The sequence below is a fragment of the Mytilus californianus genome, unplaced genomic scaffold (assembly GCF_021869535.1).
Source record: "Mytilus californianus isolate M0D057914Y unplaced genomic scaffold, xbMytCali1.0.p SCAF_2, whole genome shotgun sequence".
In the NCBI taxonomy this organism is placed as follows: Eukaryota; Metazoa; Mollusca; class Bivalvia; order Mytilida; family Mytilidae; genus Mytilus; species Mytilus californianus.
Window position 1 is genome coordinate 97,055,778 of NW_026262668.1, and position 19,488 is coordinate 97,075,265.

Sequence of the window (19,488 nt, forward strand, 5' to 3'; positions counted from 1 at the left end):
GATATTAACGAGTGCAAAATAACATTCCTTATCGTTTGTTATAAATATATCTCTTCAATGAATACTGATAAAAATATTTTTGTTTAGAACATAAATTAATAATATGAAAATGTTTTGTCGTTAGATATATATATATATATAAGTAAAAAATCATTGATAATATCTATGCACACGTACCGAAAAATTGTGTTGAAGCATGCGGAAGAATATCTCAAGAACGTTTTGCGACAATCCGGCAAGGACCGGTAACTCTGCATGGAAGATTGTTTTTTTGTTGGAAAATATGAATGCCTACTCATATCCAATCTTTTAGAAAAATCGAATTTTTACAGAAGAGTGTCCAGCATGTACTTGCACTGCACTATTATTAGAATAGTAGAATAGAATGATATACAAATGGATGAAAATTATATATAGATGTATGATGTAACTGTTATATTAATATAATATATAACAACAAACCAGTGTATACTTATTTGTATCACTACAAAATAATAGTTATTACGGTGAGGTTGAATTTCCCGTCATTTATTCATCATCCACGCACGAAATTGTCATAGAAAAAAAATATCTCTGTACATTACCTTCAGTTTCAGGCATAGAGATGTGATTTTTTTCTGTGACAAGTGCTTTTGACCATCCACAAGAACTTGCGGTCATCCGATGTTCAGTACTTTGATTACTTTTATAATTGATATAATAATCATGAATTGAATAGTAAAAATGATAAACAAATTTAAATCGCTTCCTTAAGACTAGCAACATTTTGTGAATACCTTCATTGCTTTCATTATTTCTGATATATTCATTTGTACGTGGTTTTGCAGAGCTCTCGTGGCTTTGTCATTACCTGAAAATCACTGTTTTCTTAAATACTTTATATAAGGATCGTTGTAATGTAAACCATGGTATTTTCCGTCATCTCTGTCCAAACATTTTACATTTATGGTATGGTATAACTTTAAAACATACGATACAGAATTGATCGTACATTGATTTTGCCGTGAAATTTTGATACATAGTAAATGTTTATAAGCACACTAGAAATATACAGAGGACAAAATACCTTCATGATTAACTTTCACTTTGAATTTCGCATGTATACAATATGAAAATACAATTGTTCATATTTCAATACTATTCTTAAAAATAATACAACTAATTATCAAACAGACAGATGTTTTCATTTGGATTTTCACAAAGTGTATGTTCCTCAGTTTAAAGGCTTTTTCTTGAGGCATCACAAATGAAGGTAAGTGCGATAAAAAAAATTGTGAAATTATACATTGCATAATGTAAGTTTCGAATACTAAAATGAAAAAGTAATATGTACATAAATGGTACTACACAATAAAAGTACAAAACTGAAATTAAAATGTGTAGTACGAATATGGTAGAAATTATGACACTTAAATAGGACAAATTTGAACATCCAGTCTCAGTAAATAATTTGTGTGATACTAGTATAAAGGTAATGATGTCCTGTTAGAAATAGACTTCCCTCATAAAACTTTAGTGTACTATTAGAAACATAATATTTTGTTTTTTTGAATGCACATCTTTTAACGAAGTTCCTGCTTTGCTTTTTCAAAACCTCTGTTTTTACAAAATCCGAATACTTCCTTAGTTTTTACTCTTCTATCTCAATTCTACCAAAACTCATTAGGTCCACAGTCTATAGATACCAGTGGACTACGGAAAACAAAGCTGTAAGACAAATTGACTACACATTTCTTTGTTCACTACCTGTACTAATCACGTGATATATGAATTTATGTATACGTCGTTCTCCATGATGTGCATGAAATAGGGAAAAAGACGAGAAAAGACTATGACAAATTGTAGATATCTACGAGTATCTGTAACACAGACGTTCTGTACATATATTAAAACTCCGTTTTCATAAAGCTTGTAGAATGTTGGCGCAAATCTAAAAAAAAAGACTGGTATTCATATCTAGGAAACCATAAAGTCACAAAGGCTCGTAAAAAAGTTATGTTACGATAATACTAACTATTATAATAAGTCATTACAGAAACAAAAATATAGATGTACTAATTTCTGAAATGACAAGAATTAAATGCTCCTGATGTTTTGGCCATAATGGTTTTTTTATACTGAGGACCTTAATAGTCCCCTTTTTTAAAATTGCTCTAATATAATAAGTTGAAAGATCAATAAATGAAACCGTTTGTACATAAAAGAAGCAAGCGCCAAATTTCGCATAAATTTCATACTTAACATTTTTTATTCAAATAACAAATTATTAGAATCGAAGTAGTATTTATATTTTAAAAGTAGATATGATAGAACATTTTCCAGGATTAATTGAAAGTGATCTTATTAAATTTCTGTATTAGATGCTAGTAATCAACTAAATTTCAAGGGCTTTTTTTAAGGGCATTAGTTATACCAAACAAAATCCATTCTAACGAAGCTTATTTATTTTTTTTTTTCTCTGGTCAACATATGATTTCTCTATAAAAACTTTGAATCATCGAATGTTCTGTTTTCATAAGTTTCTAAACTATTTTCATTTTTTTTTCTTTTTTATAAATTTCTCGCTGACGGACAACATGTAACGTGACACCGATTTAAACGGAACTTGTTCTTTGATTATGTCGGTATTACCGTTACTTGCATAGTTTACAGACGGTGTACCGTTCCTTGCATAGTTTACAGACGGTGATGTCAAATTACAAAATTCAGTGATTATTTGTCGTACATATATTTAAACCCAACCTTCCTCCAATAGATTATTCTGTATTTTGATTCACAAGGTAAGGTCGTTTTCTATATTTATAATCAATACGTTCCGGACAATATGACGGTTTTAATACACTTTGTTTAATATGAAACTGTTTTCAAAAAAGTTAATATTGCAAGTACTCGTTAAGTTTTCAATATATACCATTTTAAACGATAATAAGCTGAACATATTACTGTTTCACTTTTTGCATTGATTAATTCATACTTACAGGTCCCAGGTTAGGGGGAGGGTTGGCGCCACATTCTGTATGTGCCTGTCCCAAGTCAGGAGCCTGTAATTCAGTGGTTGTCGTTTGTTGCTGTGTAACATATTTGTTTTTCGTTCATTATTTTGTACATAAATTAGGCCGTTAGTTTCTCGTTTGAATTGTTTTACATTTGTTATTTCGGGGCATTTAATAGCTGACTGCGGTATGGGCTTTGCTCATTGTTGAAGGCCGTACGGTGACCTATAGTTTTTAATTTCTGTGTCATTTGGTCTCTTGTGAAGAGTTGTCTCATTGGCAATCATACCACATCTTTTTATATTTACAGCTTTAAAATGAACAAATCCATCATCCTTGTCCTGCTCCCATGCCTTGTTGCTTTCGTCATGGCCCAGCAATACGGATACCAATCCGGATACCAGTCAGGATACCCAGCTTACTACCACAATCAATATAATGCCTACAGACAACAGACCGGACTGTACAACTATGGAAACGCTGCCACAGCTCAACTCCAAGGAGCAAAACTTCTTAACTACTGTAAGTCTACTTTTGTTATAACTTACCGTAGTTACAATTTAGAATTGTCAGCATACTTGTATAAGTACATTATAAACACGCGTCTTGAGCTTTTTGATTATTTTGCTATGCGTTATGGTTTGGCAAAGATAATGATCAATTAATGCATAATCATTATCTTTTTTCTTTTCGTTGTCATCTCTAGGGTAAGTTGATAATATTGACCTTGAAATACTGTTTTCTGCACGTTTCAAGATCATATTAACAAAAAACATTAACAATACCATAATAAATGTTTTCATCTAACATGTCGATTTTTCATTTCAGTGTTTGGATTCTTGCTCCTTTTGGACTTCACCAACGCAACTGGAAACTCTCTGGGCACAATTGGTTAAGACATGTAAGTATTCAGAAAATCAACTTTTTCACATATAATGTACGGTGATATCCATTTAGTAGTAAGCAGCATGTCCAGCATGATAACAATTTATTGGTTACACACTTCATAGTCTCTTAAAATGTTTTTATGGCAAATCTTCATCTTGATAACTCCTTAATCTTCAGCAATGATCAAAACGATCAACTCATACTTTGCATCAAAGTCAAGGCAATCTCTAACGTTGATTTGAAATTAATATTGTAGTGGTAATAAAAAAAAAAGGCCACCATACGCGTTTACTTGCTTCATAACAAAATGAATAAAATTAAAGGTCTGAATTATATCCTCACTAAATAAAACTCCCTTTTTTTAAATATGAAATATTGTTCTGTTTTTATAAAAAAAAAACTATGTTGTTATCATCAGATAACAGAGCATATATCCACAGGCACTTGTCTCTGAAAACAAATTACATGTACGGGTTATATTAAAGTATATCGGTAATTTTTGTTCAGCGACAAGTGCCTGTGCATATATCGTAATTTAGAAATATAAGCAAATAAATTGCATTTGAATAAGAGTTTGTAAATCTATATCGACAATACTTTCTTAAATGATACTCGTTGACTTCCGTTTGTACCATACATAATATATTATATATTTGAAGGATATATGGGCTCATTGAATTGTCAATGAATTGCATTTAAACTTGTGAAGGCATGTGGAACATTATATAATTCGTTACTCGAAAAAGGACGTTATAATCAGAGAAATTACAAACATATAATCACAGAACACCTTCAAAACTATACTGGAAACCTCAAATGTACATTAAAAACATACAATCACAGAACACCTTCAAAACTATACTGGAAACCTCAAATGTACATTGAAAACATACAATCAGAGAACATCTTCAAAACTATACTGGAAACCTCAAATGTACATTGAAAACATACAATCACAGAACACCTTCAAAACTATACTGGAAACCTCAAATGTACATTGAAAACATACAATCACAGAACATCTTCAAAACTATACTGGAAACCTCAAATGTACATTGAAAATTGATTGACTCCATAAAATAGATTTAAGTTATAACGTTGTAAACAAACAAAATGACATTTTTATATTAAAAATATGGAGATGAAGTATGAGTGCCAATAAGACAAATGTCCACCCAAGATCAAAGGACGTGGATGTAAGTGACTATTTGTCGTCATACGGCCTTCGACAATGAGTAAAAACCCATACCATATAGTAAGCTCAAAAATGCCCACACGTGACAAAAGATATAATTATTATGATGATGATTACTGTTATTAAATATCATTGCAACCTGCTTTGTTTTTCAGTCCAATATTCTTTTTTATGAATATCAACCTATTTTTCTTCAAAGATTATGTTATTAGATTATTTGAAAAACATTTAATACATTATGTTTTATTCAATGTAGTCGTCTTCCTTTTATGCTAACTTAGCACTTGGTATATTTTATGTACGTCTTTATTTTAGATGATGATTAAGTTCGAGATATATAAACAGAAGCCAGACCTGCTAAACCCCAGCATATGGCGTGTTCATCAGAATGTGTTGTTTATGTCAGTAGAACATTACTTTCATTACATTGGCAGACTGTTATAGTTTTATAGAATATTACAATAAAAGATAAAAACTATACAAAAGTCTTCAATCGAAGGATAGGGGTGTGTTAATCGTCAATAAATAAAGTATGTTCTTCAAACATGGATGGGTGAACTCCCTTTAGATTTTGAATATCTCGGAGTTGCTCTGCCAGAGAAAAGATACTTTAACCGTCAAAATTGAAGGCATTTAATTTATAAAACTTGGGATATCATCCTGAAAGTTTATCTGTATGGTTATTTCATTGTCTTCTACAATAGAAAATTGGAATTTTCGGCTTCTTCGCAAGATTTTGGAGTAAGAGTAGATTTGTCAGAAAAATAAGTCTGTGTAGTGTTACATTAGGACAGTCACTTAGTGAACAAGCACTCACACAAAAACTAGTCATATATTTTAACATTTTCGTGCTAACATTTTAATTCATTGGACAGAAAATAGTAAAACAAATAAAAAGAATATACCAGAAAACAAATAATAACGGGCTTATTTCGCCTGAGGTCATATGTAATAGGACTAGTTCGATCTGTTGAAAAGCAGGATTAATTTTAATATCCAATCAATATGTTCTCGTCCTTATATGCACGTAATATTTCAATTGAACATTACACAGTAACATAATTTATCTTATTCTTGTTACAATTTCGATGTGCAAAAGACTGACAAATCTTTGACTCCTGGTGTAAGCATGTTTAATAGGTCACAACACTTCAACAATGAGGAAAATCCAATATGTTATAGTCGGCTATACATGTAAAAGGCCCCGACATGAAAAACGTGAAACAAATGCATTTTTAATTTTGTGTATTTATTTGATCCTAGGCTTCTATGAAACACTTTCGATCTCTAACAGTAAGATTATTATTTTCATATCAAAACCTTTATCAACATACTATATATAGCAAATTTAATGAATATTACGACGAATAAACCTTTTCAGTGATATCCTTTGCCAAAATATAAGAACCCTAAACATAAAGTTACCTTAAAAAGCTAAAACAAAAAACAGAAACGGAGCAAAGAGAACAGAGGTAAACAAAGGTAAAGACTGATTTCATGGTCCATCTAGCAAACAAGCAATCTAGACTTCATTGTTTTTGTACATACTTAAGAAATAATGATGCTTTAAGATATCTTCAAATATAGTACGGCATACGTGTAGAGCAGCAATACGCTTACTCTTTTCACAAAATGTCTTCCTCGTAAAGAAGATTATTGTTTTGTTTTATGTCAAATCTATTTAGATTTTATTGAAACTGACAAAAAAGCTCTAACTTTATAAAGAAATTTGTATTGTCCTTACCATCCTAATTATACATATTCCAAATAATTGAATTAAATTTCCTAGCAGTTATGGATGAACCAATGGACAATCGTCATTCGACAAATCGCACCAGATAGAAATGTATGTGCTACCTATTTATAGATTATGTCGTTATCCTTGCCATTCCGTTCGTCCTTCCGCCGCCTACCATCTCTCCGTCTTAACTGTGTTTTAATCGGTTTGGAGCGGCTTGAAAATGTTTAGTTTTAATGTATGTTGCCGATTTTTAATTCATCTGGTTGGTATCTTAAAATCAGTTATGCTTCTCGTTCGATACCAAAAGTTTGAAGAGAAAAAATACATATTATTAAAGACACTTGTGTAGCCAAGTATCATCTATTTTTTTGTATTTCAGTCATTGTTTTGGCATAAACAGTTTTGTAATTCTATGATTGGGTGGAATATACTTTATTTTCGGTTATTTTACTGTTATCCGATGAAATTATAGCTTACAAAAAAATTGGACCACCACACAAACTGTTCTTAATGGGAGACTATACTGAAAGTTACTCGGTCTTGAAATAATCAAATCCATTGTGTACAGTACGAGAGGCAACTCTTGATATTCATCTCATTATAGACATAGGAAAAACATCGGTTTAAAGATTAAAGCTGTTGCACGGGAACGCACAAAATGAAAAATCAAAGAAAATTCCCATGTTTCACAACATTTTCCATAAACTTTTAAGCTATGTTTAATCAAGTTACCTTGTGTTTATAAAATGCATGTCATCTTGAAAGATGAATTTTAGAGGCAAAGCTTAACACGGTGATATGTATTAAATTAAAAATTTTCACTGAATTTAAACACTACTTTTTCCATTTTATAATCAGTCCTTGTCACAACTGTATGTACGTACTCAAAGCCATTGATAAACCAACTCATTGTGCTGAACAAGTATAACAATCCGGAATTTGTCCGTTACTATTAACAAAAAATTCTGAAAAATAATTATTCCCGTTTTGCCGCCAAACGATAACTGTAAAGACTACATAAAGCATCCAATGGAATATTACCACCAAGTGAGAGAAAATCATTGAGAGGAACCTCGTTTGTAAAAAGACAAAAATAGGACTTGATGCAATCTTCTTGTAACATATTCAATTAAAATAAAACAACAACGAACATATTTTACAAATCGTATTACACCAAATCAGAGAAAAAAAGTCTTTTTATTGAAGTTAAAAATTCCAGACATAAATGACAAAGATTGCAGCAAAGGGGATCTCAACAAGATACTCAATCACAACACCTTTCACATGCAGAAGAAAGAACATAAGACGGACTACCACGGACCTTATTATTGAATTCTTGTATATGACAACTCTTTGAAACTTGGTATCAACAATTAAAATGTAAAGCTTTAAAAGCTGTTTAGTATTCAGGTAAAAAAGACACAATGACTTATGTAAAAGTTTGCATATCATGATGTTGGCTACGTTAAATGTTCGAGTATGACGTTCTTTTCCCGCGTGTGACAACAAACACTGTACCATCCTGAAATATAAAATTTAAACGCGTATATAGAAAAACTGTAAAGACGGAAATAGGTTATATAACATTTTAACATCAGGTTTTCTTTAATGAATGTAAGTAAATACATTTTTGACAGTGGATACATGTCTACAATTTTACTACTTGTAAACATGCAAGTAAAGTGAAACAATCGCCAATAATTCATCTGGATGCACAAGTGAAAATAGTATCATACTTGTATCATGAATTTATGCATTAGTAGTTCAATATGGAAGCCGGATACGGTCAATTGCGCATTTTCAAAGGCAAAAACGCAAAATCGAGAAATTGCGAAAGCAAAAACGCGAAATCAAATTCATTTCGCGCTTACGTTAGTCAATCACTGCTCACTGCTGTGAATCATTTCGTATCTTCAATATGATTGGATAGTGATTAACAATTTGATGAGATCCTGGTAAAATTGCGAAAACGCAAAAGTGAAAACGCGAAATCGCGAATTGAATTCGCGTTTATGCGATTTTACCTTTGCAAATACAGAGGCGACAACGCGAAAACGCAAAATTGGTCGCTCCCGGCTTCCATAGTTTACAGATGTTCAAATATCTATCAATCGACTAAGAAGATACAACTCAAGATAACACACAAAAACTGAGGAATTCGCATGAACTCCGATACCAGGTGCATCAACATATGTATCACCCGCCATGCGAAGCCACACTGAGGAAAATGTTATAATCGGGAATAGGACAAAATAAGTAATTGGTGAGATTACAGAAAAAACGGCTATTCTGCTATCTAAGGATATAAGACGGCAAACGTGTCGCCAGTGAATTCAGAGACAGACACATAGTTTCGGTGAACCAATTATTGATGATGAAAACTTGTGTAAGTGTCGATTTCAGTCGTTCTACCTCATAACTTTGCTGAAACAGTTTTTTGTGTAAGGAGCACAACACTGGTAGTAAAGCCCATAAAGTGGGAACATACACGATCGAGCGTAGCGTTTTAATTGAGATTAGTAAACGCCATAGATGGGACAGAGGGTATGTTACTGCTTATAAATGGAAAGCTGACAATTTGGAAAGTTGAAATCATCACGTTTTTCATGTATTCTAGTTTTAAATCGTCTATCTGTGTCAATATCAAGGAATAGTATCAATAAAGGATGCAGATCTTTTAGTTCGGGAGTCTCCTTTATCTCGAGTTCACTGGCATTTATGAGATGCAAGCACTCACTGAAATGTGGATTATTGAGTGACAGAACATCATCAAGATATCGAAAATGAAATTACAGAACTTTGCAAGATGCTTTTTTTGTTTGTCTTTGAGAAGGTTCTGTGTGAATTCTGTTTCATAGTACAAACTTTTTTTTTAATAGGCCAGTAAGAATGCATAATTATTAAGCATTTAACCATTAGAATACCGACTGTCTGTTGGAATATAAATCGACAAAACTAGAAAAATACGTTGAAATATCCAAAATTCATATAAAAGTATCATTACATATAACCTTTGAAAAAAACGAGACGTAGAATTTGATAGCGAAACTGCACCCAAACGCAGACTTAGCTAGTTAAATTTCACCCCATACCCATGTATCTGTCTCGACGTTAAACCCCAAATCTGTGTTTAATCCTATAATAGGGGGAGTTATTATCAAATCCTAGAAGACAGTGTGCTAGCTAGATGTATGTTTGCATGGGTATCTATATATTTATATATGATACTTGCCTTAACTAATCCTGGAACTGCTGACCACAATGAATAATTTGGTATTCTTTGTTTTCCTGATGCTTTCCTTACAAAAGTTTGAATTGTCATTCCTAATATCAGGTATGTAACAATAAAACATAAAAATCTGAAAACAAGCTAATATTATCAGTATAAAATTACAAAATTAATATTAGTAACGATTTAAAATTCTCAATTCGTGCGTTTTATATTGCAAAGTGAGTGTAGAGGGTAAAAAATAAAAATAACATTTTATAATTTCGGTGGTTCATAGGCGCTATTCTGTGTTTACCCAAAAATGTGAAAGCAATAAATTTATAAGATATTTGAATTCTTGAGGAGCTATATGTAGAGAATAACCAAATCTAACTTGGGTCATCTTTACCCGAGTTAGTTGGAACCTTAGTTTCTCAATTACTTCAACTTCAACATTTAAGAAGGACTTGTCTACAACAATAATGAGTTGAAAGGAAACCATGTGTTTGTTGATTTTGAAAACACATTGTCAGTGGTTATCTTAATGTATTTAGTTTTTTGGGGGAAACTAGTGTTGATGTTTGAACTTTGACGTTGCTTCATTGAATCGGAACTATGTAGGGATTGTCAAATTATACTGACAATTATCGATTGTTCAAGATCGGGTTGACTTTTAGAGCTTTAAATTGTTGCTGTCGCTTCTCATTTCAGTCATATCGAAGTAAGTTTGGTAAATTTTATTAATGTGACCGGTAATTGTAATTAAACATTTGATCAATTTTCCGTATTTTCAAAATCATCTTGCCCCACTCCCCCAGAAAATCAAATGGTCGCCCCCTTAGCACTCTTGATATAATTATGACTAGGATCATCTTATACTTACACTATGAGAATTATTGTTCCTATTGATATTCCACCTAAGTCAACACATGCATATTTAGTCTGCAACTCAAAAAACTACAAACAAAATTTCAAATATAGGATTAATACTTTAAAAAATTATATTTTTATATGAGTTAAAAGTTCTTTTTTTTAATCTCATATATGTAAAGCGCGGTTAATTTAAAGAGGGCAAGACGGTGTGTACCACCTTACGATGAAAAACAAAATAAACGCTATACTCATATTTTCAGGATGGAGAATTATGTTCACTTTTTAAAATCCAAAAGTACCTAGCAACTGTGCATATTTGAATTGTTCTAGTTCATATTTGATTCAAGGATAGTGTTTAATGTACTCAATGAATTATTTTGAAAATCCGTTTGCTATGTAGAGATAATCTTAAGTTATTAAATTAGTTTGCACTTACATCGAGTTCACCGAGGTTTTTGTGGAGATTCCCCAAGCTTTAAATTTTTAGTTAGTCCTTTAGTCAATTTTTATGTCGCGGTGTTGACTGTCATTCGACTAAAGCTTGACGATTGTCCCTTGTCTTTTTACTGATTTTGGCATTGTGGTATTAGTTTGGCAATCAGGTGCACGTGGACGATTTTGGCATTGTGGTATTAGTTTGGCGATCAGGTGCACGTGGACGATTTTGACATTGTGGTATTAGTTTGGCGATCAGGTGCACGTGGACGATTTTGGCATTGTAGTATTAGTTTGGCGATCAGGTGCACGTGGACGATTTTGACATTGTGGTATTAGTTTGGCGATCAGGTGCACGTGGACGATTTTGACATTGTGGTATTAGTTTGGCGATCAGGTGCACGTGGACGATTTTGGCATTGTGGTATTAGTTTGGCGATCAGGTGCACGTGGACGATTTTGACATTGTGGTATTAGTTTGGCGATCAGGTGCACGTGGACGATTTTGACATTGTTGTATTAGTTTGGCGATCAGGTGCACGTGGACGATTTTGACATTGTGGTATTAGTTTGGCGATCAGGTGCACGTGGACGATTTTGACATTGTGGTATTAGTTTGGCGATCAGGTGCACGTGGACGATTTTGGCATTGTGGTATTAGTTTGGCGATCAGGTGCACGTGGACGATTTTGACATTGTGGTATTAGTTTGACGATCAGTTGCACGTGGACGATTTTGACATTGTGGTATTAGTTTGGCGATCAGGTGCACGTGGACGATTTTGACATTGTGGTATTAGTTTGGCGATCAGGTGCACGTGGACGATTTTGACATTGTGGTATTAGTTTGGCGATCAGGTGCACGTGGACGAAAGTATACCCCACATCTCCTTTTGTTTATAAGAAATGTATTTAGATTACCAAACATACATGTAACATAGATTAATATGGTATATTAAACTAACATATTCACCGCTTCCTAGTGGAATTTCTCCCTTAACATCAAGAAAACCTTCTTGATTTTTATCACAAGTCAATGTGATTTCAGCTGATCTAAACAAAATAAAGGAATATAAACAGTACTCTATATAACACGTCTTTTACTATATTTTCAAAGTCAAATCGTCCAAACACGGCCAGGAACTATAAATAATGCTTTAAATTACTGTTTAAAAAATTCTGGAATTCGTTATAGTTGATTTTTATATCTAGGATAAGAATTAATAAAAACATTTTGTTCAATCTACAGTTGAGCCTTTAAGACGAATTTTAGACACTGAAATGTTGTATCGACACTTTATTTTCAAAACCCGTATGCTGACCTCTAGATGTCTCTGCAGGCTTATTGTTGTTGATTGAAGCCTCGTTGACGTTTATCACTCTGAGTTTTTTATATGACAAGAAAATGCTTATCAACACGTTGGAAAGTTTTAAAACCCTGTACAGTCTCAATATAAAACAATAATGATCGTTATATACATTTGTCTTTTCTCAAAGTAGATGTTTAAGTTGCAACACTATATTTATTGTATGCATTATTAAAAACAGTTTAGTGTTAATTAATGCTCAGTGTTCCGCTATTGTGCTGTGCGTATAATATGTCTAAAGGATTTATTTATATTACATTTCCCCTTCTTTTAGTACTAATATGCTTACCTTTGAGCACCACCCGTTCCTGTGTAAATATATGTTAATTTAGTTACTTTTCCTGAAGTGCTGAACACAGCTGAATCCTGATCGCCAAGTGGAAAATATGACGCATTAGGTATATTATTATGCACATTACAAACCTGAAAATAAAAAAATCGTTTATACAATAATTATAAGGTAGAACGACAGGAATCGACACTACATTTGTTTTACGGACACCATCAAAAACTTGTTGGCCGATATGATGTGTTGTTGTGTCAATTCACTAGTGATGTGTGTTCACGGTCTTAGATCTCTTGATACCAGTCGTCTGTTATTTTACCGATTGTGACATTAAGATGCTCTCCCATGATCATATTCTCCTTTTATTCATATCGAATATAGTATTGTCCTTTCCTGTATCATTGCTTTGCGACTTATAAAAACTAATACCAATATCAGACGGACTTGTTCTTTACACTAAGAATCCAAAAACTCAATTATTTTTTTACCTGAAATGCAAACTTAGAGAAAGCCATCATTCCAAGACCTCCCAAGAATATAAATTATCCGACTACTGAAGGGGAAAAAAGTTAAAGCATATGACAAACAACATACAGACATATAGCTCATTACATCCTCATACTTTCTGTACCATTACCTTTTGTTTTATCAAGTGCTTGAAGCAGTTTTGAATCATGAATTGATACACAATCTTTTTTCCATTCATTGTACTGTGAAATTATCATGTTTAGTTGATTAGAAAACAAATAAATCCCAAAACTGTAACTTCGTCATAGGAGTCAAAGAAAAATGACATTGACTGACTAACAATGTCTCGGAGTGGTTAGGTGATACTGACTGCAGGGTGAATATGTCCCATCTAACGTAACATCAAGTCACATTGATTTTATCCTCTGTAAAGTATCGATTATATGTATTTACGACTGTTTATAAGGTAGACCTTTCCCACCGCCTCCTTCGACTGTCTAATAGGTCTAAATTGACTCATTCTGCATCTATTCTCAAAGACTCAAATGTTGCTAGACACCAGTTTTGTCTCTTTCACAAATATTTTTGTTTTCTCATCAGGCACACATAAAAAAATATACCCCACAGACACTTACAAAAAAGAATTCTTTGACGATCATAAGTCTGTTTTAAGTCCCTTTTGTGAATATAAAACAAAGAACCGAAAGAAGAAAATACGATTCCTCCACTTAACTGGATACCTAAATTATACAAATATAAGCATTGTTATATCGAAAGCTCTGTAAAATGCTCAACAAAATATCAGTCAAAAAGCGATGTACTTTGAGATATTTTTGCTTCAGGTCTGCTTGCTCCCTGACGATGAAGTTCGATTATGAAAAAGATTTTCAGAAAACCAGAGTGTTATTTTCGTAGTAGGTGACTTTCGGAACGTACCATAGCCAAGATAGCAATACAAGATGTTTAACATTGGTCGAAAATTGGCATGTATAAGGGTGAAAATTTGATATAGATTTATTGTGAGACAAAATATATTTACCAATTTGATATGGTAAAAAAAACTATGAGTTGTCACGAAATTTATGCAAAGAATTCTCAATGGTTATTTCGTTTGTCGTTAGTTGAGTTGCACTATCATGCCTTGAAGAAGTTCAATTTTGCGTTCAAAACTTACAGCCACGCTCTGACAGTCCCCTTCATTGAAAGGTTGGCAGGGATTCCAAGAATACATATCAGCATTTGAATCTGGATCTGGTTGGTCTTCAAATCTGAAAAAAATAACAATCTTATTTTTTGTGACTTAGCGAATTTGTAAGGGAACAACCATTTCATTTTTTTGGGGGGTTGGGTTGAAGGACATGAGGATTTTAAAAAATAAATATCCTGGCCTTGTAAGAACTGAAAATAAATAATCTTGCCAAAGACAGGATGAAAATTGCTATTCTGCAACGCAAAATGCAGGAAATAATTGTGTCTGCTTCGAAATTCAAAAGTTCTGAATTTTTCACTTAGAATCGAAATAATTTTATAATGCCATGCTCTATGCTTATTTTAATAAGGGTAGGCATTATATTTGTCAACATTTAACACCTCCCTTACGCTAGGTAGAAAGATATTGGCAAACATACCCTATACATGTTAAAATGAGCGTAGAGAATTATTTCCTAGATAATAGAATTAGAGTAAATAACTGATGATATTAAAAGTATAATAATACCATTAGATTTATTTAAATTCCATATTTCCCGACAAATGAACCTAGCGGGCAAATATGAACCTATTAATAACACCTTCCAGTTATTGTGTGAACCCCTCCTGGTTCACGCTCATAAAGTTTGTTGGATTGATACTTCAACAGACAGTCGGCATTTCAATGGGTAGTAATCGTTCACCCCTTCCGGTCGACTAGGTTTTTTTGTACTCATATGAAGCAGCATGTATTCACTCAATAACCTTTATTTCAGTGAGTGATTGCATCTCAAATATCACTGAACTTGAAAATACGGATACTACCGAAACTACAAGTTCTGCTTAATATCTTGATCTTTTCCTTGATATTGACATAGATGAAAAACTTCAAATTAGAATCTTTGTCAAGCGTGATGATTTCATCTTAAGTTTCCAATTGTCAACTTCCCATGGTAATTCCCAGCAGGAACATACCATATTTCCTATCGTATAGCGTTTACATAACTCAATTGATACATTAAGCTTGTGCATGTTCACATAATATAGACTTCATTAACAGGGATGTGCACCTTGCACAAAAACTGCTCCCTCAGGGTTATAATGAAGAACGAAAAGTAATGTAACATTTTCTCTTTTTATCGAGAAATTTACAAACTGCTGTACTCGTGAATCTTCTTATTTTTTTAGTTGAAAAAATTAAAGCAGTTAATGCGAAGTTTAGCACAGTAAGTTTCAATTTATGAAACAAAATAAAATGTTATAAAGGTGAGGAATTTATTTGAATTTTACTTTCTTTAAAGAATAACGGAAAAAGCCGTATAAATGTGCATTGTTTGTATTTGTATTTTCTATAGAAAAAAACTATGTTCTGGAAAATTTTCAATGTTCTTTTTTTATTTTTTTTATCAATGTTAAGAAATGGAATTGGTCTATAACAAGAACCATTTTACTTCTCTTCGAAATCTCAAGCCATAAAAATAAATATAACTGCTCCGAATTCGATTGTTTAATCTTCCAGTTAATATTGATATAAGAAAACTTTAGTATTTTCAATTGTTATTTTTTTTTCAACATATACGAAAACTTAAAACTGATGAGCAATTCTAAATTTTCTATTTCGAAAACCAGGATAAAATATGTTTGGCGTAAATATACACGGTCTGTTAAATCTCATAATTTGTTTTTAATATTTGTATTTGTATTTTATTATTATCATTATTATTATTCATGTATTTATTGACTTCTGATTTTATATTAAATTTATCCTACAATTGACCAACTAGTGTTCAAACTAGATATCATTGAGATGGGAGCCATCTCTGTGAGCCCCGCTGTGAATAACGTGTGGTAAAAAAATTGTATCTTTACCATAGGACATGGGGTTAATATACATGTCAAGTATAAACTTTGAAATCATAACGGTTCTCAAGATATAGAGCGGACACGATCTTTACCATAGGACATGGGGTTGTCAACTGAAACCAAAGTTTTTGACCTTGGCCTTTGACCTAAGAAGTTGTACATACATTATTACACACCCTCTGGAGTTGGTTAATATACATGTCAAGTATAAACTTTGAAATCATAACGGTTCTCAAGATATAGAGCGGACACAATCTTTAGCATAGGACATGGGGTTGTTAACTGAAACCAAAGTTTTTGACCTTGACCTTTGATGTAGGAAGTTGTACATACATTATGACACACCCTCTGGTGTTGTTTTATTTACCTGTGCACTTTATTGTGGATGCTCGTGTGATTATGAATGTTACATTTCATTTTGAAATGAAGCTTGATTTCAGAATGACGCGAGATTGCTGTTAGCCAATCAAAATAACGTATTATAATGAAACATATGCATGTAATGTAATTATTTGTACTTAAAGTCTTGTGCAAATAAAGTCTCCTGTTACTCAACTTCTATGTTAAGCAAACAGTAATGTGAATATTTCTTTTTGTATGACAGTTCATTTTGGGGTCCTCTCCGCGGTCTGCGTTTAAACTATGTCGATTTCTTTGAGAAATCAGAAACAAATATTTGGATTTAAACAACTAAGTAGGGGCGGATTCAAAGCAAGGGTTGTCCTCAGCTTAATAAAGAATATTTTGATAATTTACCTCAAAAAAATTTAACCTAAAATCCTGGATCCGCCCCTGCTAAGCCTATAAGTAATAAGAATTGCAGGATAAAACAATAAATGTACATTGTCGAAAATATAAAATTTAGTTGTACTCGCTACAAAACAGGGGGAAAGCTCGGCGAGCATCGCATTTCGTCTGATTTCTAACGCTAAATAAATTTCACATTTTCCGACAATATACATATATTGTATCAGAGACATATATACACATGTGTATATATGTCTCTGATTGTATATATATTTTTATTCATAAAATCAAATTAAAAGGTTCCTTTGTAAGGCTTTTAAGGCTGAAATGTAATAGTTTCAATTGGGTGCTGTAAGTGTACTAAATAAAATGTCTATGTCATATTTTAACAAATGTCATATGTCTAGATTAAAATAGAACTATTATCGACACTCGATTAGCTTTTTATCAGAATTGAATGTAGTACATGTACTCACTTCTAGTGTTAACAATACCCATGTTTGATACTGTATAAACACAAAGAAACGTCATGATTTTCCATTGTGGTTTGATTTAGACAAAATGCTGTCCAAAACATGTTTTAGATTAATTTTTGTAATGACTGTTAGTATATTTGTGTTAAATTATATTAATGATCTGAGAAGGCTGGTTATCCAAAAATTAAAATGCCTTTTTTCTTTTCATTATGTTTATAAGTCTTTTCCTAAGAATGATACCAATGACTTGCTATGATCGGGTTAGTCAAAACACATCTTACCTCGGTGTTTGGTCAGTATTTGAAAGCTGGATAAGATTAATAGCTGCTCCATTTGAAAATTTACATGAACATGACGATGTCTTTTTACATGAGTCTTTACTTTGCACTGAGTTCCAAATTAAGAAACTAAAATACACATAAATTATAACTGTTCTTTTCATTTTGTATGAAGTCTCAAAGCACGTGAGTACATTGATCATATATTCATGTGGCTATACAAATAAATATATCATAAGATAATATGTCACATAATGTAATCAGTGTTAAAATATGATATGAAAAAGGTTAGGTTGACCGCATTCATATGGCTTCCAAGATTACAATCTCTTCGATCATTTGGTCAAGTTTTCATTTTAGGGACCAATTCCAGAAATTAATTTGAAATATCTTGTAATTGCAGTACAAGTGAGAGGTTTAGCTAGCTATAAAACCATGTGTAATCCACCATTTCCTACATAAGGAAATGCCTGTACCAAGTCAGGAATATGGTAAAATCATAAATTGCGGATTTATTATCCGAAATTATAATTGCGTACATGTATTTGCATTTGTGGAAAAAATAAATAACCATTATATTTTGTTGGTATATTATAGATAAATCTTTTTGAATATGTAGGGCTAAAGGAATATCAATTAGACTTTCATTTAGTAAAGGAGAAACTATTAAAATCGAATACTGCAGATTTTGAAATTAAACATAGACACAACATTAATTTGCATACCAATGAATTTAACATCAGATGTTCATTGAATACATTTTTGAAAAGAAAATAATATTTTCCCAAAATTTGATGAAGTGCTGCCAGTGGTTTTGAAACAGCGAAAGTGCCGACAGAGTTTCCTTCAGAAGTTTGTTGTCATTTTCTGCATATAATCTCCAATCAAACTACACGCCAAAATAAAATAGTTAAGATTTAACACAAAAGCATTTTACTGACGATGTTCTTGACTTCGGACAGATACATGACGATGTTGCGGGGTTTAACTAAGTTTTTATATCTCAACCCCCATTTTAACTTCTCGGACATTGTAATGTCGCTGATACATACCTGCTCACGTCTCAAAGCAGTGATACGAGAATTACGGAACGACTTAGCAGGGTGATGTAGGCGAAGGTGAGGACTCATCCCCTATGGAATTTACTCACCATCTATGGATCCGTATGAGGTCAGTAGCAAACCATATATAACTTGAATATCTAGGGGGCGTCCCCTTACTGTTCATTCATGAAAGAAGGAAATCTGACTTGAGTGTTTTAAGTGGCGGATCTTATGATTCTGCTCAAGGATTTATAACTAGACTAACTATACAAATTCTGTAACTTGAATTTTAATGGACTATATTTAGTAAAACGTCTCGTGTCTGTAATCTCATGCTCCAATTATAATTTTATCTGTCCTTCTTTGACTTACTTTATCACTCTGTAACTTGTCATATAATTTTGATCACCCGGTCCATGCTATCATGTCAACTTTTTTCA

At 32.5% G+C, this 19,488-nt stretch overlaps 1 protein-coding gene and 2 long non-coding RNA genes across 3 annotated transcripts; 2 read left to right on the plus strand and 1 right to left on the minus strand.

The window, feature by feature from the left end:
- Window positions 1-3,307: 3,307 nt before the first annotated feature.
- On the plus strand, window positions 3,308-5,550 carry LOC127730503 (uncharacterized). The gene is made up of 3 exons (XR_007995127.1): window positions 3,308-3,515; window positions 3,822-3,894; window positions 5,392-5,550. It is a non-coding gene; the product is annotated as an uncharacterized LOC127730503 (long non-coding RNA).
- A 2,449-nt stretch (window positions 5,551-7,999) lies between these two features.
- Window positions 8,000-18,169, minus strand: LOC127727731 (uncharacterized). Its single transcript, XM_052234844.1, has 7 exons — window positions 18,009-18,169; window positions 14,628-14,721; window positions 12,989-13,122; window positions 12,298-12,385; window positions 10,909-10,982; window positions 10,050-10,176; window positions 8,000-8,339 (listed from the first exon to the last, which is right to left on the minus strand). The coding sequence occupies exons 1-7, from the start codon at window positions 18,167-18,169 to the stop codon at window positions 8,283-8,285; spliced, it is 735 nt and encodes a 244-aa protein (XP_052090804.1). The 3' UTR covers window positions 8,000-8,282.
- Window positions 11,611-12,197, plus strand: LOC127730512 (uncharacterized). Its single transcript, XR_007995137.1, has 3 exons — window positions 11,611-11,822; window positions 11,869-12,006; window positions 12,099-12,197. It is a non-coding gene; the product is annotated as an uncharacterized LOC127730512 (long non-coding RNA).
- Window positions 18,170-19,488: the final 1,319 nt, after the last annotated feature.

Excerpts from the sequence above, each read along its gene's own strand:
- LOC127727731 (XM_052234844.1), bottom strand. The coding sequence starts at position 18,169 with ATGAAAAGAACAGTTATAATTTATGTGTATTTTAGTTTCTTAATTTGG. Across the intron at positions 13,123-14,627 it reads GGGACTGTCAGAGCGTGGCT|GTTTGTAATGTGCATAATAA; the intron begins GTAAGTTTTGAA and ends TTTTATTTTCAG. Across the intron at positions 10,177-10,908 it reads GGAACAATAATTCTCATAGT|ATTTTTATGTTTTATTGTTA; the intron begins GTAAGTATAAGA and ends GCTTGTTTTCAG.